We start from the raw sequence: 22462 nt of genomic DNA, 5'->3' as shown, positions 1-22462 counted from the left end.
TCTGCTTGCAGGTAAGTACCCGCGTCTTCGGAGGGCAGACCAGGGGGGTTTTGTAGGGCACCGGGGGGGACACAAGTCCACACAGAAATTTCACCCTCAGCAGCGCGGGGGCGGCCGGGTGCAGTGTAGGAACAAGCGTCGGGTTTGTAATGGAAGTCAATGGGAGATCTCGGGATCTCTTCAGCGCTGCAGGCAGGCAAGGGGGGAATTCCTCGGGGAAACCTCCACTTGGGCAGGGGAGAGGGACTCCTGGGGGTCACTTCTCCAGTGAAAGTCCGGTCCTTCAGGTCCTGGGGGCTGCGGGTGCAGGGTCTCTCCCAGGTGTCGGGACTTTAGGTTCAAAGAGTCGCGGTCAGGGGAAGCCTCGGGATTCCCTCTGCAGGCGGCGCTGTGGGGGCTCAGGGGGGGACAGGTTCTGGTACTCACAGTATCAGAGTAGTCCTGGGGTCCCTCCTGAGGCGTCGGATCTCCACCAGTCGAGTCGGGGTCGCCGGGTGCAGTGTTGCAAGTCTCACGCTTCTTGCGGGGAGCTTGCAGGGTTCTTTAAAGCTGCTGGAAACAAAGTTGCAGCTTTTCTTGGAGCAGGTCCGCTGTCCTCGGGAGTTTCTTGTCTTTTCGAAGTAGGGGCAGTCCTCAGAGGATGTCGAGGTCGCTGGTCCCTTCGGAAGGCGTCGCTGGAGCAGGATCTTTGGAAGGCAGGAGACAGGCCGGTGAGTTTCTGGAGCCAAGGCAGTTGTCGTCTTCTGGTCTTCCTCTGCAGGGGTTTTCAGCTAGGCAGTCCTTCTTCTTGTCGTTGCAGGAATCTAATTTTCTAGGGTTCAGGGTAGCCCTTAAATACTAAATTTAAGGGCGTGTTTAGGTCTGGGGGGTTAGTAGCCAATGGCTACTAGCCCTGAGGGTGGGTACACCCTCTTTGTGCCTCCTCCCAAGGGGAGGGGGTCACAATCCTAACCCTATTGGGGGAATCCTCCATCTGCAAGATGGAGGATTTCTAAAAGTTAGAGTCACTTCAGCTCAGGACACCTTAGGGGCTGTCCTGACTGGCCAGTGACTCCTCCTTGTTTTTCTCATTATTTTCTCCGGCCTTGCCGCCAAAAGTGGGGCCTGGCCGGAGGGGGCGGGCAACTCCACTAGCTGGAGTGTCCTGCTGGGTTGGCACAAAGGAGGTGAGCCTTTGAGGCTCACCGCCAGGTGTGACAATTCCTGCCTGGGAGAGGTGTTAGCATCTCCACCCAGTGCAGGCTTTGTTACTGGCCTCAGAGTGACAAAGGCACTCTCCCCATGGGGCCAGCAACATGTCTCGGTTTGTGGCAGGCTGCTAAAACTAGTCAGCCTACACAGATAGTCGGTTAAGTTTCAGGGGGCACCTCTAAGGTGCCCTCTGGGGTGTATTTGGCAATAAAATGTACACTGGCATCAGTGTGCATTTATTGTGCTGAGAAGTTTGATACCAAACTTCCCAGTTTTCAGTGTAGCCATTATGGTGCTGTGGAGTTCGTGTTTGACAGACTCCCAGACCATATACTCTTATGGCTACCCTGCACTTACAATGTCTAAGGTTTTGTGTAGACACTGTAGGGGTACCATGCTCATGCACTGGTACCCTCACCTATGGTATAGTGCACCCTGCCTTAGGGCTGTAAGGCCTGCTAGAGGGGTGTCTTACCTATACTGCATAGGCAGTGAGAGGCTGGCATGGCACCCTGAGGGGAGTGCCATGTCGACTTACTCGTTTTGTCCTCACTAGCACACACAAGCTGGCAAGCAGTGTGTCTGTGCTGAGTGAGAGGTCTCCAGGGTGGCATAAGACATGCTGCAGCCCTTAGAGACCTTCCTTGGCATCAGGGCCCTTGGTACTAGAAGTACCAGTTACAAGGGACTTATCTGAATGCCAGGGTGTGCCAATTGTGGATACAATGGTACATTGTAGGTGAAGGAACACTGGTGCTGGGGCCTGGTTAGCAGGGTCCCAGCACACTTCTCAGTCAAGTCAGCATCAGTATCAGGCAAAAAGTGGGGGGTAACTGCAACAGGGAGCCATTTCTTTACACTAGGGATTTACATGGAGGCACCAGTATGCCAATTGTGGGGTGTGCTAACTCCTCAGTAACCAAATTTAGAGGGATACAGCACAGTCGCTGGGGTCCTGGTCAGCAGGATCCCAGTGAACACAGGCAAAACATACTGACAGCAGGCAAAAAGTCGGCGTAACCATGCCAAAAAAAGGGTACTTTCCTACAGCTACCACCGCTATAAAGAGGGCTAACAGTCAGGCTAATGGAAAGTGTCCCCCACCTGAGAAAGTTTTTTTTTTTTAAATGGATGCAGCAGGCAAGAGGGGTAGCCATGACCAGGCTCACTGGGATGAGATGGAGAAACTCCTCCAATGTCTCCTAGATGAGCACCGTAAACATGTACAGGAAATTGTTTCCAACGGTCGAAAACAGTTGCAAATAATTGAATCAGGTGCACATTAGATGCAGGAGACACAGCCGCACTTTGGGTAAACACCAGTGGCCTGTTCAGAAGGCATGCATGACTCAGATGCTCCAGATTTAAGCCAGAGTGTCGGAAGCTGGCTCTGTATATACTATATCAAAATGAGATATAGGGAGTCATTCTGACCCTGGCGGTCATGGACCGCCAGGGCCAATGACCGCGGAAGCACCCCAACAGGCTGGCGGTGCTTCCATGGGCATTCTGACCGCGACGGTACAGCCGCGGTCAGAAACGGGAAACCGGCGGTGTCCCGCCGGTTTCCCGCTGCCCCAGGGAATCCTCCACGGCGGCGCTGCAAGCAGCGCCGCCATGGTGATTCCGACCCCCTTCCCGCCAGCCTGGACCTGGCTGGCGGGAACGGGTGTCGTGGGGCCCCTGGGGGCCCCTGCAGTGCCCATGCCATTGGCATGGGCACTGCAGGGGCCCCCTAACAGGGCCCTACATAGATTTTCAGTGTCTGCTTGGCAGACACTGAAAATCGCGACGGGTGCAACTGCACCCGTCGCACCCCTTCCACTCCGCCGGCTCCATTCGGAGCCGGCATCCTCGTGGAAGGGGGTTTCCCGCTGGGCGGGCGGGCGGCCTTCTGGCGGTCGCCCGCCAGCCCAGCGGGAAACTCAGAATGACCGCCGCGGTCATTTGACCGCGGTGCGTTCATTCGGCGGCTCCCGCCAGGCATGCGGTTACCGCCGCCGGCGTGAGTCAGAATGACCCCCATAGTGTGCACAGAGCCCAGGGGTTCCCCAGAGGCTCAAGTCGATAATACTAACACTCTTTTGTGGTAGTTTGGTCAAGCAGTTAGGCTCATCAGAGAGTAGTGCAAAGCATTTGATGTACACGCACAGGCGATAAAGGAAGCACACATTCATTGACTGACTCCAGGCCAATGGTATTTATATGGCAAAAAATATATTTTGTTACTTTGTTCGATGGCATCTGTCGCTGTAGATACACATGTTGTGCATAGCCCGCCATCTGGTGTTGGGTCGGAGTGTTACAAGTTGTTTTTCTTCGAAGAAGTCTTTCGAGTCACGGGACCGAGGGACTCCTCCTCTTTGTCTCCATTGCGCATGGGCGTCGACTCCATCTTCGATTGTTTTCTTTCCGCCATCGGGTTCGGACGTGTTCCTTTCGCTCCGGGTTTCGGAACGGAAAGTTAGCTTAAAATCGGAAAATTACGTTGGTATTGTTGCGTTCGGGATCGGATTAGATAGCATCGACATCGAATCAATACGATAACATCTCCGTTGCCCTTCGGGGTAGTTTTCGATCCCCCGTCGGGGCCTGGTCGGCCCGACCGCGTGTGACATCGATGCTGATGGAACGGACCCCGTTCCGATTCTGTCCTAAATGCCACAACAAATACCCATATACAGACCAATATTCGGTCTGTAACCTGTGCCTGTCGCCCGAGCACAGGGAAGAAACTTGTGAGGCCTGTCGTGCGTTCCGGTCCCGAAAAACGCTCTGTGACCGCCGAGCCAGAAGACTGCAAATGGCGTCCACGCCGACAGGACACCGAGAATTCGAGGAACAAGAAGAAGTAGAAGCCTTCTCGATCCATGAATCGGACTCTGACGAATTCGACGACCATGAAACAGTGAGTAAGACGTCGAAGATAGCACATAAGAAAACTGACAAGGCCCAGGGGACGCCACTGCCATCATGCCATGGCTCAACCCATAAAATCGGTGACCGACCGTCGGCACCGAAGAAGGCCGAAATAGTGCCGAGATCGTCCGACTCGGGTCGAGACACAGGCACCCAGCCATCTCGGGACCGAGATAGTGCTGCCGACAAAGATCGACGCCGAGATAGCGGAGCCGAAGCTGCTCGACGCAGAGACAGCGGCACCGAGGAGGATCGACGCCGAGAGGGTTCGACTCCGAAAAAGAGAAAAGTCGCCTCGGAGCCGAAAAAGAGCGTGGACATAGTTTCGGTGCCAAACCGAGCCAACTACCGGTTCCTATTCAGAGGAACAATCACTGTCCTCTCAAATGCGAAAGCATAGATTCGAGGAGGAATTACAATCCACCGAGGTGGACCACACTCAAAAACGGATTTTTATACAGAGTGGAACAGGGAAAATAAGCACCCTTCCCCCTATTAGGAGGAAGAGGAGACTTGAATTCCAACAAGAACAAGCACCACAAACAAAACTGGTGAAGAAGGTAACTCCGCCACCCTCTCCTCCACCTGTAGCTCACATTTCACCGGCACAGACTCCGTCACATTCACCGGCTCACACCACCTTAAGCCAAGGTGACCAGGACCAAGATGCTTGGGACTTATACGACGCCCCAGTGTCGGACAACAGTCCAGAGGCGTATCCTACAAAGCCCTCACCACCAGAAGACAGCACGGCATATTCACAAGTGGTGGCTAGAGCAGCAGAGTTCCACAACGTGTCTCTACACTCGGAGCCTGTCGAGGATGACTTCCTCTTCAACACCCTCTCTTCCACACATAGCACCTACCAAAGCCTGCCTATGCTCCCAGGAATGCTAAGGCACGCAAAGGACATATTCAAAGAGCCTGTCAAGAGTAGGGCAATAACACCGAGGGTGGAAAAGAAATATAAAGCACCTCCTACAGACCCAGCTTTCATCACCTCACAACTGCCACCAGATTCGGTTGTGGTAGGGGCAGCTCGCAAGAGAGCAAACTCTCACACATCGGGCGATGCACCACCCCCAGATAAGGAGAGCCGCAAGTTCGATGCAGCCGGTAAAAGGGTCGCAGTACAGGCTGCAAACCAGTGGCGCATCGCTAACTCTCAAGCGCTCCTAGCGCGCTATGACAGAGCCCACTGGGACGAGATGCAACACCTCATTGAGCATCTACCCACAGAACTACAAAAGAGGGCGAAACAAGTGGTTGAGGAGGGCCAAAACATCTCCAATAACCAGATACGCTCCTCTATGGACGCAGCGGACACAGCAGCAAGAACAATTAACATGGCAGTAACCATACGAAGGCACGCGTGGCTACGAACATCTGGTTTTAAACCAGAGATACAGCAGGCGGTGCTCAATATGCCATTCAATGAGCAACAATTGTTCGGACCTGAAGTGGACACGGCAATTGAGAAGCTAAAAAAGGACACTGACACTGCAAAAGCCATGGGCGCGCTCTACTCCCCGCAGAGCAGAGGCACTTTCAACACCTTCCGCAAGACAACCTTTAGAGGGGGGTTTCGGGGTCAAGCCACACAAGCCAGTACCTCACATTCAGCACCGTCCACCTACCAGGGACAGTACCAAAGGGGAGGCTTTCGGGGCCAATACAGAGGAGGACAATTCCCCAGAAGCAGGGGAAAATTTCAAAGCCCCAAAACACCTACAACCAAACAGTGACTCACACGTCACTCATCCCCTCCACACAACACCAGTGGGGGGAAGAATAAGTCAGTATTACCAAGCGTGGGAGAAAATAACAACAGACACTTGGGTCTTAGCAATTATCCAACATGGTTATTGCATAGAATTTCTACAAATCCCTCCAAACATACCACCAAAATCACAGAATATATCAAAACAACATTCGGACCTCCTAGAAATAGAAGTTCAAGCATTACTGCAAAAGAACGCAATAGAACTGGTACCAGATACACAAACAAATACAGGGGTTTACTCACTGTACTTTCTAATACCAAAGAAGGACAAAACACTGAGACCAATCCTAGACCTCAGAACACTAAACACATAGATCAAATCAGACCACTTTCACATGGTCACACTACAGGAAGTGTTACCATTGCTAAAGCAACAAGATTACATGACAACCTTAGATCTCAAAGACGCGTATTTCCACATACCAATACATCCGTCGCACAGAAAATACCTAAGGTTCGTATTCAAAGGAATACATTACCAATTTAAAGTATTGCCGTTCGGTTTAACAACTGCACCAAGAGTCTTCACAAAATGCCTAGCAGTAGTGGCTGCACACATCAGAAGGCAGCAAATACACGTATTCCCGTATCTAGACGACTGGCTAATCAAGACCGACTCACTGACAAGGTGCTCACACCACACAGATCAGGTCATACAAACCCTCTACAAACTCGGTTTCACCATCAACTATGCGAAATCACACATTCTGCCGTGCAAAGTACAACAATACCTAGGAGCGACAATAGACACAACGAGGGGAATAGCCACTCCAAGTCCACAAAGGGTTCAAAATTTCCAAAAGATTATACAACGCATGTATCCAACACAAAAAATACAGGCGAAGATGATATTACAACTCCTAGGCATGATGTCATCATGCATAGCCATTGTCCCGAACGCAAGACTACACATGAGGCCCTTACAACAGTGCCTAGCATAACAATGGTCACAAGCACAGGGTCGCCTTCTAGATCTGGTGTTAATAGACCGCCTAACATACCTCTCGCTTCTATGGTGGAACAATATAAATTTAAACAAAGGGCGGCCTTTCCAAGACCCAGTGCCACAATACGTGATAACAACAGATGCTTCCATGACAGGGTGGGGAGCACACCTCAATCAACACAGCATACAAGGACAATGGGATGTACATCAAAGAAAGCTGCATATAAATCACCTCGAACTACTAGCAGTTTTCCAAGCATTAAAAGCATTTCAACCAATCATAACTCACAAATACATTCTTGTCAAGACGGACAACTTGACAACAATGTATTATCTAAACAAACAGGGGGACACACACTCGACACAGCTGTGCCTTCTGGCACAACAAATATGGCAATGGGCAATTCACAACCACATTCGCCTAATAGCAGTTTATTCCAGGGATCCAGAATCAACTTGCAGACAATCTCTCTCGAGATCACCAACAAGTCCACGAATGGGAAATTCACCCCCAAATTCTAAACACTTACTTCAAACGTTGGGGAACACCTCAAATAGACTTATTTGCAACAAAGGAGAACGCAAAATGCCAAAACTTCGCATCCAGATAACCACACAGGCAGTCTCAAGGCAATGCCCTATGGATGAACTGGTCAGGGATATTTGCGTACGCTTTTCCCCCTCTCCCTCTCCCTCTCCTTCCATATCTAGTAAACAAATTGAGTCAAAACAAACTCAAACTCATACTGATAGCACCAACATGGGCAAGGCAACCATGGTACACAACACTGCTAGACCTATCAGTAGTACCCCACGTCAAGTTGCCCAACAGGCCAGATCTGTTAACACAACACAGACAACAGATCAGGCATCCAAACTCAGCATCGCTGAATCTAGCAATCTGGCTCCTGAAATCCTAGAATTCGGACACTTAAACCTCACCCAAGAATGTATGGAAGTCATAAAGCAAGCTAGAAGACCATCCACTAGACACTGCTATGCAAGCAAATGGAAAAGGTTTGTTTGCTACTGCCATCATAATCAAATTCGACCATTACACGCATCTCCAAAGGATGTAGTGGGTTACTTACTACACTTACAAAAATCAAACCTGGCCTTCTCTTCCATTAAAATACACCTCGCAGCAATATCTGCATACCTGCAGACTACCCATTCAACGTCACTATTTAGGATACCTGTCATTAAAGCGTTTATGGAAGGCCTCAAAAGAATTATACCACCAAGGACACCACCTGTTCCTTCATGGAACCTCAACATCGTCTTAACAAGACTCATGGGTCCACCCTTTGAATCTATGCATTCTTGCGAAATACAATTCCTAACCTGGAAAGTTGCATTTCTCATCGCCATCACATCTCTAAGAAGAGTAAGTGAAATTCAGGCGTTTACAATACAAAAACCTTTTATCCAACTACACAAAAATAAAGTAGTCCTAAGGACCAATCCTAAATTTTTGCCAAAGGTTATTTCACCGTTCCACCTAAATCAAACGGTAGAGCTACCAGTGTTCTTCCCACAGCCAGATTCCATAGCTGAAAGGGCACTACATACATTAGACGTCAAAAGGGCACTAATGTACTACATCGACAGAACTAAAAACATCAGAAAAACTAAACAACTATTTATTGCATTTCAAAAACCTCACGCAGGAAACCCAATATCGAAACAGGGTATAGCCAGATGGATAGTTAAGTGCATCCAAATCTGCTACCTTAAAGCAAAAAGACAACTGCCCATTACACCAAGGGCACACTCAACCAGAAAGAAAGGCGCTACCATGGCCTTCCTAGGGAATATTCCAATGCACGAAATATGTAAGGCAGCCACATGGTCTACGCCTCACACATTTACCAAGCACTACTGTGTACACGTGCTATCCGTACAACAAGCCACAGTAGGTCAAGCCGTACTAAAAACCTTATTTCAGACTACTTCCACTCCTACAGGCTGAGCCACCGCTTTTGGGGAGATAACTGCTTACTAGTCTATGCACAATATGTGTATCTACAGCGACAGATGCCATCGAACTGAAAATGTCACTTACCCAGTGTACATCTGTTCGTGGCATCAGTCGCTGAAGATTCACATGTGCCCACCCACCTCCCCGGGAGCCTGTAGCCGTTTGGAAGTTAGCTTCAACTTTGTACATTTGTAAATATATTAAATCTTAAATAGGTACATACTTATTCACTCCATTGCATGGGCACTATTACTAACAAACAACTCCTACCTCACCCTCTGCGGGGAAAACAATTGAAGATGGAGTCAACGCCCATGCGCAGTGGAGACAAAGAGGAGGAGTCCCTCGGTCCCGTGACTCGAAAGACTTCTTCGAAGAAAAACAACTTGTAACACTCCGACCCAACACCAGATGGCGGGCTATGCACAACATGTGAATCTTCAGCGACTGATGCCACGAACAGATGTACACTGGGTAAGTGACATTTTCATTGTAGAACCACAAGTTTGTTTGCAGCTAAGTACATTTGCAAGTAAGTAGCAAGCATATGTATCAACACAACTTTGTTTCAAGTTTTCAATTAAATAGCAATAATCTGTTTTATAAGTTGACACAGTGCAATTTTCAAACAGGTTCTAGAGGGAGAAAGGTCAGTACAGTTTTGAGGTAAGTACAAGACTTAGAGTTCCAGTCTCTGGGGTTAGGATGTCAACAGATTGGCGTTCAAGCTAACCCCTAACACCCACCACCAGCAACACGGGGCCGGCCAGGTGCAGAGGTCAAAGTTGCTGCAAGATTTAAAATGGGCTCCTATGGAGACTGAGGGCACTCAAAATCAGGCCTGCTTGCCTTGTATTCAGAGGGCAGAACAGACACCCTCAGCAGCACAGGGCTAGCCAGGTGCAGGATGCAAACTTAGCTTCGGGCTCCCAGTGCTTTTCAATAGGGGGACCCCAGGGATCACAAGTAGGCTGGGTTCAGGGGGTGGGCTCGGAGAAACCACAGGCTGGACAGTGAGGAGGGCTGCCTGCTGGACGTTGTTGCACCCGACGTCTGGTTCCCCTAGGCTCAGGGAGCTGGGGGTGCAGGTTACCTTTTGCCGTCTCTGGTATATTTGTCCAGATCCTTCATAGGCAGGGGGGTCCTCTGGTTTTGGTCTGCAGGCATGGTTGTAGTGGACAGGAGTGGTCAACCCGGGGTGGACACTAGGTCAGAATCGCCTAGGGACTAGCTCTAGTCTGTTGGACCACCTGGACATGAGCCGTGGGCTTCTGGTGCTGAGTAGGCAGGACTCACGGATCTTGGGTGGCTCTAGTGTCCTTTGTTGGAGTTTCTTTCTGGACAGGGCCGCTGTCCACAGGAGATCTTGGTCCTTTGATGTGCAGGCAGTCATTTTGAGGCTTTTAAGAGGTCGCTGGTCCTGCTGGATGCGTCGCCTTTTTGTTGCAGGAGCTTCAGAAGCTGGAGACAGGCCGATAGGGCTGGGGCCAAATCAGTTGGTGTCTTCAGCCTTCTCTGCTGGGGGTCAGCTTAGAAGTCCTTCTTTCTTTTTGTCGTCGTCTTGAGGTTGCCAGGAATCTGGTGATCTAGGTTCAGGGGTGCCCCTAAATACTAGATTTAGGGCTGTTAAAGGGTTCAGAGGGCAATAGCTAATGGCTACTGTCCCTGAGGGTGACTACACCCTCCCTGTGCCCACTCCCTTTGGAGAGGGGGGCACACTCTTAACCCTATTGGTCCCTGTCCTTCAAACCAAGATGGAGGATTCTGCAGGGAGGGGAGGGGTCACTTCAGCTCTGGACACCTTAGAGGTGGTCCCAGCTGAAATGGTCACTTCTCCTTGTTTTTCCTAATTTTCCCATCTGACTTGCCACCAAAAGTGGGTTTTGTCCAGGGGATGGGCATCTCCACTAGCTGGAGTGCCCCGGGGGACTGTAACAAGAGGCCTGAGCCTTTGGGCCTCACTGTCCTGCTGGGGGGAGGTGTGAAGCACCTCCAACCAGGACAGGCTTTGTTTCAGACCATAGAGAGCACAAAGGCTCTCACCCCATGTGGTCAGAACCTTGTCTGGAAGTGGCAGGCTGGCACAGAGCAGTCAGTCCTGCACCAGAAGTTTGGCCGAAATACCCCCTGGATGCATTTTTCAATAAATCCCACACTGGCATCAGTGTGAGTTTATTGTGCTGAGAAGTTTGATACCAGACTTCCCAGCCTTCAGTGAAGCCATCATGGAGCTTTGGAGTTCGTAATGACAAACTCCCAGCTCATGTACTTAATAGGACCACACCACACTTACAATGTATAAGAATGGACTAAGACACTGTAAGGGCATATTGCTCTTGCAGCTTTGCCCTCACCTGTGATAGTGTGCACCCTGCCTTAGGGCTGTAAGGCCTACTAGAGGGGTGACTTACCTATGCCACAGGCAGTGGTTTGTGGGCATGGCACCCTCGAAGGGCTGTCATGTCGACTTTGCCCTTTTCTTCCCACCAGCACACCCAATCTGCAGTAGCAGTGTACATGTGCTTGGTGAGGGGTCTCTTAGGGTAGCACAATACATAATACAGCCCTTATAACTTACACTTACTCTACACTCCATTCTCACCCCGCCTGTGTGAAAACAATCTAACAGTGGAGTCGATGCTCATGGATAATATCAAAGAGAATGTGGAGTCACCCTTCCTCATGGCTCGAAAGACTTTCTTAGAAGAAAAACAATCTGCTCACATCCGACCCAAAACTAGATGGTAGGAGTATGGAGAGCATGTGAATCTACAGCACTACATGCCACAAACAGATGCTTAAAGGCCAAGTTACATATTCCAGTTCTTCTTACTGGTGTCTTAACCCAAGAGTTCTTTGTCTGTGCCTGGGATGGCTGAGCCTCAGCTCCATTTATAGACTCAGCCAAATAATGTTATTGTGTTGGACAAGATGAGTGAACAGGATATTCACATCAGTGCAATTTTGTTAAAGAATGCATCATAAGTTTATTTTAATTTTATTTATTTGATTCCCAGGCGGAGCAAGCTGCCAAAGTCGAAAGGATGCGGCAAAGTATCCTGGAGGGTATCAACCTGAACCGGCAACCACCTCCTCCTCTTCTGCCTCCCCCTGCATTCGTGCCCCCAATGATGTCACCTTTTTATCCAGTCCACCTCTATCCACGCGCTATGGGTACAGTGCCGCCACCCCCTCCGGGACGTAACAGAGGTCTGTCTGGTGAGTGTTACATGCGTACCGCATAGGTGAACAGCTTTATGTAGCCTTTCAAAGGTATACTCTGTGTTTCATTACTGCTTTTATACAGAAGCTTTGCCTCACAGTGGACTATACAAAGGGAAGGAAGGTATGATGGCAGCTTAACAAACAAGTAGGAAGCAATTGTAGGAAGCTGGCCTGGTGTGTGGTGAGCACCTATGGTTTTATCGCCTTAAACCAGGTCCAGGGATCCTCCACCAGTGAAGTGTAGGCAGCCAAGGCTTATCTAGGAGACATACAAAGCTTATGCAGTACACCTATAGTCACACAGCAACCTATCACACTTGAAAGAACCACACAGTGTTACAAAAATAAAGGTACTTTATTATGGTAACACAGCAGTAGAATACCTAGAGGCAGTTCCCCCCAACTGGAGGTAAGTACACACTAAATATATACACAGTAGCAATCGGTAGATAGAATAGAAACAACAAACATTGGCAATACTTAGTGAAAATAGCAAGGGCCCCAGGGGAGGGCTAAACCAGATACTAAGAAAGTGGGATGTGAGATACAGTCCCCCACCCAAGAATGTAGAGTTGTTAGAGGGGAGCTGGAGGAACTAAGAACCCCAAGAGGTGAGTACCAGAGTGACCCCCAGCGAGAAGAAAAGCAGAGGTAAGTACCTGGTTTTCCCAAGGACTAGCGGGGGAGGACTTAGAAAAAGGATTATTTCAAAGTAAGCGATAGTGTGCACAGAGTCCAAGGGTTCACCTTAGAGGTAAAATAGTGGCAAAAATGATAATTCTAATGCTCTATTTTGTGGTAGTGTGGTCGAGCAGTAGGCATATCGGAGGGTAGTGTTAAGCATTTGTTGTACACACTGTCAGAGTCACCAGATCCTCTGGGTCCGTGCACGTTCCCAACACTTCAACCACAAGACAGCTCCAATACTCTGATTAGATTTATCACAGAGTCTAAGAGAGTCCAAGTGGGGAAAAGGGGACTAGGACGGGAACAGCTGGGAAGGAGACCTGTAGGAAGCAAAAGGTTAAAACACAACATCAAAATTACATCTCATGAAATCAGTACCATGCTACAACTCTAAGCTTCGTCTTTTCTGAAAAACATGAACAACCCTAGAATAATCCTAAAACTGACTATGCTTTAGATGACCGAATACCTGAGGAGGAAACAGGAAAAGTTAAATAGTACTTTCAGATTCAAGTACTTTCTTTAGCATGAGAATCAGGAAACACTCTGAGCAATTTCTAAACAACCATATGAATCTCCTTTTAGGAATACATATCAGGAACACACAGAATTACCTCTAGAACTCTGCTATTGTGTTGTGTTCATCTCAGAAAAAACATTGGGAAGTAAATTGCGCACACTGCAGATTTTTATATGAGTATTAAAAACCATAAAGGTTTGTGCACCATGAAATCACACAACGTAGTTTCAAGGAATAAATCACGCGACGTGTCAACTTGAAATGCTACCAAGAAAATGTCTTAGAATGGTAGCGCACAGTAACTTACATTATTTATACACGAGGAAAGAATTGCGCGTCTTGCCGATTCAAATGCCACCATACAAAAGCCAAGAAATGGTAGCGCACAATGAATAACATGAAAAAACACTCAAGGAAAGAATCGCTCGTGTTGCCGATTCGAATGCCACCATGTAAATGCCAGAAAATGGTAGCGCACAATGAACAGCATGAATTACACATGAGAAGTGAATCGCGCGTTTCGCCGATTCGAATGCCACCATGTAAATGTCAAGAAAAGGTAGCGCGCAATGAACAACAAAGTTAAATGCTCATGAAACGAGTTGCACATCTTGCCAACTCGTAAAACATCATGTAAATGTCAAGAAATATCAGCGCGCAATGAACAATAATGTAATAACGAAGTCAAATCTTTATGGAATAAATTGCGCGTCCTCCCTATTTGCAAACCACCATACAAATGTCAAAAAATGGCAGCGCACAAGTAATCTGTTATTCATTTAGGATTTAAAATCAAGAATATGAAGCTTCTCAATTACGGTGTTGGGAAATGTCCAAACACCGTCTTACCGCCTGGAAACAGTGAGCACCAATGAGAGATGAGTGCAGAAGACTGGAAAATCCAAATAGGCCGCCGGGACAGGAGCTCAGGAAGAAGCTGCTGCTCTGCACCGGGACCTCTGAATAGTGAGCACTGGAAGTTGGGCTGACTCTCTTTTATAGAGTCTTGGCCCAGCCAGGATCCACGCCCAGGCATGTTGCAGGGAAAGTCTCCAGAAGGCCCTGGAAAGGGACCACACCCTAACACACTCTGAATGTCTGCAGCAACACATTGTAAATGTACAGTATTTATAAGCACCTTAAAAATGAATCTTTTGGATGGATTTCTGCAATGCAAAAGGTTAAACAATAACATATCATCACAATGCATAAATTACTTTATCTTGCGAGTGTTGGGTTTTTGCATTCTAGATGCCCGTAAAGCGCGCACTGTCCTGGTGTTGACACACACACAGGCAATAAATGAGCAACACACACTCAAAGACTTACTCCAGGCCAATAGTATTTATATAGAAAAATATATTTTCTTAATTTATTTTTAGAACCACAAGTTCATGATTTGAAGTAAATACATAAAATGCAAGGTACTCCACACAGGTAAGTTAGGAACTTTTAATTAGAGCAATATCATATACAGTTTTTGTTAAAATGGCAATAAGCTATTTTAAAAGTAGACAGTGCAAAAATCAACAGTTCCTGGGGGAGGTAAGTATTGGTTAGATTGTGAGGTAAGTAAGACACTTACAAGTCTCAGTTCCTGGGCATAGGAAGCCCACCGTTGGGGATTCAAGGCAACCCCCAAAGTTACCACACCAGCAGCTCAGGGCGGGTCAGGTGCAGAGGTCAAAGAGGTGCCCAAAACACATAGGTGCCTATGGAGAACAGGGGTGCTCCAGTTCCAGTCTGCCAGCAGGTAAGTACTTGGGGCCAGACCAGGGGGGTTTTGTAGAGCACTGGGGGGGGGGGGCACAAGTAGGAACACAAAACACACCCTCAGCGGCTGGGTGCAGTGTGCAAAACAGTCGTCAGGTTTTGTATCGGGTTTTGTATAGGAAACAATGGAGGGACCCGGGGGTCATTCTAGCGATGCAGGCAGGGCACAGGGGGGATTTGCGGGCCAGCCACCACCTGGGCTAGGCAGAGGGTCGCCTGGGGGTCATTCCTGCGCTGACATTCGGTTCCTTCTGGTCCTAGGGGCTGCGGGTGCAGTGCTTGGTCCAGGCATCGGGTCCCTTGTTACAGGCAGTTGCGGTCAGGGGGAGCCTCTGGATTCTCTCTGCATGCGTCGCTGTGGGGAGCCTTGTTTTCCTAATTATCTCCTCCAGCCTTGCCGCCAAAAGTGGGGGCAGTGTCCGGAGGGGCGGGCATCTCCACTAGCTGGGATGCCCTGTGGCGCTGTAAAAAAAGGGGTGAGCCTGTGGCTTTGTTCCTGGCCACAGAGTGACAAAGGCACTCTCCCCATGTGGCCACCAATTCGTCTGGTTGTGGCAGGCTGGCAGCAACTGGTCAGCCCCACACTAGAAGTTGGATTGGTATTCAGGGGGCATCTCTAAGATGCCCTCTGGGTGCTTGGTACAGTAAATTGCACACTGGCATTAGTGTGCTTTTATTGTGTTGAGAAGTTTGATACCAACTGAGAGGTCTGTGGTCAGGTTGAACTATGAAGTGAGTACCAAAAAGGTATGGTCTCAGCGTCTTCAGGGACCAGACCACAGCAAAGGTCTCCCTCTCAATGCCACTCCAGCGCTGCTCCCTGGGGAGTAACCTCCTGCTAATAAAAGTAACAGGCTGGTCAAGGCCATCATCATTTGTTTGGGACAGGACTGCTTCTATCCCATGTTCAGAGGCATCTGTCTGCACAATGAACTGCTTAGAGTAACCTGGAGCTTTAAAAACTGGTGCTGTAGACATTGCTTGCTTCAGGGTGTCAAAGGCCTTTTGACAGTCCACAGTCCAGTTCACTTTCTTGGGCATTTTCTGGAGGTATGTTCTGTGAGGGGTGTCACTATTGATCCATAACCCTTCACAAACCTCCTATAGTACCCAGTCTAGCTAAGGAATGCCCTGACTTGAGTCTGGGATTTTGGAGCTACCCAGTCCAGAATAGTCTGGATCTTCAGTTGGTGTGGCTGAACGTTGCCTCCACCTACAAGGTGACCCAAGTACAACACAGTTCCCTGCCCTATCTGACATTTAGATGCCTTGATAGAGAGGCCTGCTGCTTGCAGGGCCTTCAAAATCTTCTTCAGGTGCACCAGGTGATCCTGCCAGTTGGAACTAAAGACAGCAATATCATCAAGATAAGCTGCACTAAAGGACTCCAAGCCAGCAAGGACTTGATTCACAAACCATTGGAAGGTGGCAGGGTCATTCTGTAAGCCAAAGGGCATCACAGTAAACTGATAGTGCCCATCAAGTGTAGAGAATGCTGTTTTCTCTTTTGCCCCAGGTGCCATTCTTATTTTCCAGTACCCTGCTGTCAAAGGTACTTAAGTATTTGGCAGCACCTAATTTATCTGTTAGCTCATCTGCCCTTGGAATGGGGTGAGCATCTGTCTTGGTGACAGAATTAAGCCCTCTGTAGTCCACACAGAACCTCCTCTCTCTTGCCATCATGTGTGTGAGGTTTGGAAACCAAGACCACTGGGCTAGCCCAGGGACTGTCAGAGTGCTCAATCACTCCCAACTCCAGCATCTTGTGGACTTCCACTTTGATGCTTTCTTTAACTTGGTCAGACTGTCTAAATATTTTGTTTTTGACAGGCATGCTGTCTCCTGGGTCCACATCATGGGTACCCAGGTGTGTCTGACCAGGGGTTAAAGAAAAGAGCTTAGCAAACTGCTGGAGGACTTGCCTGCAGTCAGACTGCTGTTGCCCAGAGAGGGTGTCTGAATAGATCACTCCATCTACTAAGCCATCTTTAGGGTCACAGGAGAGGAGATCAGGGAGAGGTTCACTCTCTGCTTCCTGGTCCTCATCTGTATCCATCAACATGTTTACATCTGTCCTATCATGGAAGAGCTTGAGGCGGTTCACATGGATCACCCTCTTGGGGGTCCTGCTAGTGCCTAGGTATACCAAGTAGGTGACCTGACTCTTCTTTCTAGTACTGGGTAAGGGCCACTCCATCTGTCCTGAAGTGCCCCTGGAGCCACAGGCTCCAGAACCCAAAATTTCTGCCCTGGCTGAAACTCATCCATAGCAGCCTTTTGGTCATACCACATCTTCTGGAGCTGTTGGCTGGCCTCAAGGTTTTTGCTTGCCTTTTCCATGTACTCTGCCATCCTTGAACGTAGGCCTAGTATATAGTCCACCACATCTTGTTTAGGCTCATGGAGAGGCCTCTCCCAGCCTTCTTTTACAAGAGCTAGTGGTCCCCTAACAGGATGGCCAAACAGAAGTTCAAAGGGGGAAAACCCTACTCCCTTCTGTGGCACTTCTCTGTAGGCGAAAAGCAGGCATGGCAAGAGGCTGGTTTCTTGCAGTCTTGTCTTATTTTCTTCTTTTCCTTCCTTTTGGGTGGTTTGGGAAAATTCCAGTGATTTACTTCTGTTTTCCTGGTCACTGGGGGGTATTGTGTCACTTATTTCTGTGGTTTTCTAGTACCCCCAGCTCTCCTCTACATATTCCACTTACCTAGGAGGGAATCTTGTGTTCGCATTACATGGTTTTGGGCTCCCCCTTGGGTCTCTATTGGTTATTGCTATTTGCACTGTTTTCTAACCTTTCTATGCCTATTCTGATTACTAGTGTACATAGTAAGTGTGCTTACTTAACCTCCTAAGGGCGTATTGCCTTTTTAGTAATTTTGGTATTGTCACTGAAATAAAGTACCTTTATTTCTGGAACACTGAGTGTTTTCTCTCGTGTGTAAGTGCTGTGTGACAACAGTGGTATTGCATGTGCTTTGCGTGTCTCCTAGATCAGCCTTGGCTTCTCATCCACAGCTACCGCTAGAGAGCCTTGCTTCTAGACACTGCCTACACTTCACTAAGAGGGGATACCTGGACCTGGTATAAGGTGTAAGAACCTTAGGTACACACCAGGCCTGCTTCCTACAGTATTCAACATAGATATCAATGTAACTTTGTTTAACTTTAGCAAGTTAAATGGTTTTGAAGAAAACAGAATATCTATTTTAAAAGTGGACACGTAGTTCAGTTTCTTTTCTGAAGCAGTTCCAGGGGAAAGAAAAGAAAGTACTGTTTTAGAGGTAAGTACCAGACTTACAGTTCCAGTCTCCGGGGGTTAGGATGTCCTTCGGTTTGGGTTCAAATCAACCCCAAACACCCACTACCAGCAACACAGGGCTGTTCGGGTGCAGAGGTCAAAGGGGTTGCCGGCTTTATAGTGGGCCCCCATGAAGACTATGGGAACTGGGAGTTAGGCCTGCCTGTAGTTAAGTACCCGCGTCTTCGGAGGGCAGACCTGGGAAGTTTTGAGGAGCAGCAGGGGGGGCCCCACAGGTAAGCACCAAGCACACACCCTCAGCGGCACAGGGGTGGCTGGGTGCAGGGTGCAAACGCAGCATTGGGCTCCCAGTGCTTTCCTTTGTGGGGACCCCGGGAATCACTTGGATGCTCCAGGTGGGGTCCAGGGGTTTGGTTCCGTGAAACCACAGGCAGGTCAGGTAGGAGGGCTGCCTGCTGAATGTTGCTGCACCAGAGGTCTGGTTCCCCAAGACCAGGGGGCTGCAGGTGCAGTGTACCTTTTGGCATCTGGCGTCTTCGTCCGGTGCTGATGCGGTCAGGAGGGTTCTCTGGGTTCACACTGCAGGCGTTGTTGTGGAGGACAGGAGAGGTCAGCCCAGGGTGGGCACTTGCTCGGAATTGTCTGAGGGTCCTCTCTCGTCAGTCGGGCCACCTGGACACGGGCTGTGGGCGTCAGGTGCAGAGTGGTCAGGACTCGTTGATCCAGGGAGGCTCTGGAATCCTTAGCTGCTGTTCATTGTTGGACAGGGCCGCTGTCCACTGGAGTTCTTGGTCCTCGGTGGTGCAGGCAATCCTCCTGGGGCTTTTAGGAGGTTGATGGTCCTGCAGGATGCATCGCTTTCTAGTTGCAGGGTTTTTGAAGCTGGAGACAGGCCGGTAGGGCTGAGGCCAAATCAGTTTGCGTCTTCATTCTTCTCTGCGAAGGTTCGGCTAAGCAGTCCTTCTTTTCTTCAGTCTTCTTGTGAGGTCGCCAGGAATCTGATGGTCTGGGTTCAGGGGAGCTCTTAAATCCTGGATTTAGGGGCATTAGAGGGGTCAGAGTGCCTTAGCCAATAGCTTTTGTCCCTGAGGGTGGCTACACCCTTCTTGTGTCTGCTCCCTTTGGGGAGGGGGACACAGACCTAACACATTGATCCCTGTCCTCCAAACTAAGATGGAGGATTCTGCAGGGAGGGGGGTCATCTCAGCTATGGACACCCTAGGGATGGTCCTAGCTGGAGTGGTCACTCCTCCCTGTTTTCCCTAATTTTCCCACCAGACTTGCTGCCAAAAGTGGGGCTTTGTCCAGGGGGCTGGCAACTCCACTAACTGGAGTGCCCTGGGGCACTGTAACAAGAGGCTTCAGCCTTTGAAGCTCACCGCCAGGTGTTAAAGTTCCTGCAGTGGGGAGGTGTGAAGTACCTCCACCCAGGACAGGCTTTGTTTCTGGCCACAGAGAGCACACAGGCTCTCACCACATGTGGTCAGAAACTTCTCTGAAAGTGGCAGACTGGCCTGTCCTGCAGTTTGACTAACATACAGGAGGCATCTCTATGATACCCTCTGTGTGCATTTTTCAATAAATCCCACACTGGCATCAGTGTGGACTTATTGTGCTGAGAAGTTTGTTACCAAACTTCTTCCTAGTGTTCAGTGAAGCCATTATGGAGCTGTGGAGTTCATAATGACAAACTCCCAGACCATATACTTAATATGGCTACACTGCACTTACAATATCTAAGAATAGAGTTAGACACTGTAGGAGCATATTGCTCATGCATCTATGCCCTCACCTGTGGTATAGTGGACCCTGCCTTAGGGCTGTAAGGCCTGTAGAGGGGTGACTTACCTATGCCACAGGCAGTGTCATGTTGACTTTGCCTTTTTCTCACCACCAGCAAACACAAGCTGCAAAGGCAGTTCATGTGGTTGGTGAGGGGTCCCCCAGGGTGGCATAATACATGCTGCAGCATTTGGGGTCCTTCCCTGGCCGAAGGGCCCTTGGTACTATGGCTACCTTTTACAAGGGACTTAACTGTGTGCCAATTGTGGAAACAAAGGTACAGATTTGGGGAAAGAACACTGGTGCTGGGGCCTGGTTAGCAGGATCCCAGCACACTCTCAATCAAAGTTGGCATCAATGTCAGGCAAAAGGGGTGGGGTGGGGACCATGCCAACAAGGGCACTTTACTTCAGGCACTATAATGGCCTCTTTCTGATGGATACAACTACCTGTGGACTCGATGACGCCGTGAATCTCTACGGTGCCGGGAGTCTTGATGACGCCGATGAGACCTTGGCGAGGAAGACTTTTTGTGATGTTTTTCCTTTCTCTTCGACTTCGCCAGGAATAATTTAGCCTCACGTTCCTTGAGGGCCTTCGGATTCATGTGCTGACATGAATCGCAAGTCACAACGTCGTGGTCGGAGCTCAAACACCAGAGACAGTCGGAGTGAGGATCTGTAACGGACATCTTGCCCCCACACTCTCAACAGGGCTTGAAACCCGACTTTCTCTGAGACATTGTTACCGCAGAGAAGAACTACGCAGCAGAAAAGACACTGTAACCACTAAAGTAACAGTAGCTCCCTCGAAGATAACCGTTTCGAATGCACGGAAAAAAGGGAACTGACGTCGGCACGTCATCGAGGACCTCTTATTGCCTGTATGACATCAGACGGCGTCGCGTGGGCTAGAGTGACGTCCTCGTCGACGTGCAGAGACTAGGAAGAAGATTTCCGTCGAATGCTGGCGCCATGGGAGTATTCATTAGGTGAGGAATCCACAGGTAGCTAATGTATCCACCAGAAAAGTCGTTACCGAAGGTAAGTAACTCGTTCTTCTAGGAATCCAGTAGGCTGCCCTTAACTAACGCCCTTAACACATTGGTCAAGCGAGGGGCCCAGATTTCAACATTATTTTTAAATAGATCTACTGTCACCCCATCGGGCACCGGGGCCTTGCCACTAGCTGCACGCTGAACGGCTGTGGCAACAGCTGCGTGGTCAATCAAGTCAGCTATCCACTCCTCGCTTACCTCTTTATGGGATGGGCTGGAATCCTTTCTTTGCTCACGTACCTCACTAAAAACAAAGTGTTCTATCCAGTCCTCTTCACTGAAATGGCATTCAATGTCAGTGGGTTGTGGTTGTTTGTCAACGAAAAGGGGTTGGTTTACTGTTTCCCGAAAGAGTTTGTAGTCTTTTAGATGGGCAGCTTTTTCTAAATCCTCTCAGGCCTTCCTTCTAATTTCATGCCTCCTTTTCCCAAGAGCCTTGCTTCCCTTACCTCCTTTATGTTATGTGCAGTTTTATTGGTGGCCTTTTTTAATGCTTTGAGTGCTACTGTGCGTTCTGGGCTTAACTATGTATTAACAGAGGACTTTCTTTTTGGAAGTGTTTCAGATAAATATCTTGCCACTATGCTACCAATTTTAATAAAACACTGACATCATATACACACAAAACTGCTTACCTGATAACGACGTTCTTTGGTTCAAAGCATCGTTATTTTTTCTAAATTTGTCTCAGATCTATTCTTTGAGTGTGTCTCTCATTTATTGCCTCTGTACAACAAATACTTAACACAACTCCTTGATAAGCCTACCTGCTCGTCCACACTACCACAAATAGAGCTCTAGACCTATTGATTTTTGTCTCTGCACACCTTTGGGGATCTACTAGACTCTCTGCACAGAGTACTTCACTTTACTACACTGTATAGAGAACTAGCTTCCTATAGATGAGCTGTTTCATTATAGGCTCATTTTGCTGTGCATTCATTTTCACATTCTCATGTAATTTTTCTTCTCCTGCATCCCCAGGTATTCACCAGATCCCACCCCAGGGTGGTAAGCTCGAGATAGCTGGAATGGTTGTGGGCCAGTGGGCTGGCAGCAAGCCCTCGCGGGGAAGAGGATCATTCGGTATGCAGGTGGTGTCGGTGGGAGGTCCAGGAAAGGGGTAAGTGTTTGATCAGGAATTAACTTTAACATGTTTGTACATAATGCCTTTGAACATAAACTTGAGTGTTTGTGGCATGATCACTGATGCATTCTAGTTTATGTTGACACATTCTACTAATCAGAATTGAGAGTCAAGAGGAGTTAGTCTCTGGAATAAACTGAACATTTCAGAGGAAAAAGTTGCCCAAAAGACATTAGTGACAATTTTGAGATA

General features: G+C 48.7%; 1 protein-coding gene across 2 annotated transcripts in view; it reads left to right on the top strand.

Annotated features, from left to right (window-relative positions):
• Window positions 1-22462, top strand: part of FAM120C (family with sequence similarity 120 member C) — a 564585-nt gene that overhangs the window by 421023 nt on the left and 121100 nt on the right. For both annotated transcript variants that reach the window (XM_069209344.1, XM_069209345.1), the window contains exons 13-14: window positions 11838-12039; window positions 22108-22246. In XM_069209344.1, coding sequence (XP_069065445.1) covers window positions 11838-12039; window positions 22108-22246 — 341 coding nt within the window. The remainder of the gene's footprint in view (window positions 1-11837; window positions 12040-22107; window positions 22247-22462) is intronic.

Source organism: Pleurodeles waltl, chromosome 10 (genome assembly GCF_031143425.1).
Source record: "Pleurodeles waltl isolate 20211129_DDA chromosome 10, aPleWal1.hap1.20221129, whole genome shotgun sequence".
NCBI classification, from domain to species: domain Eukaryota; kingdom Metazoa; phylum Chordata; class Amphibia; order Caudata; family Salamandridae; genus Pleurodeles; species Pleurodeles waltl.
The sequence above is the reverse complement of the archived record's forward strand: the minus strand, read 5'-3'. Positions and strand labels throughout refer to the sequence as shown.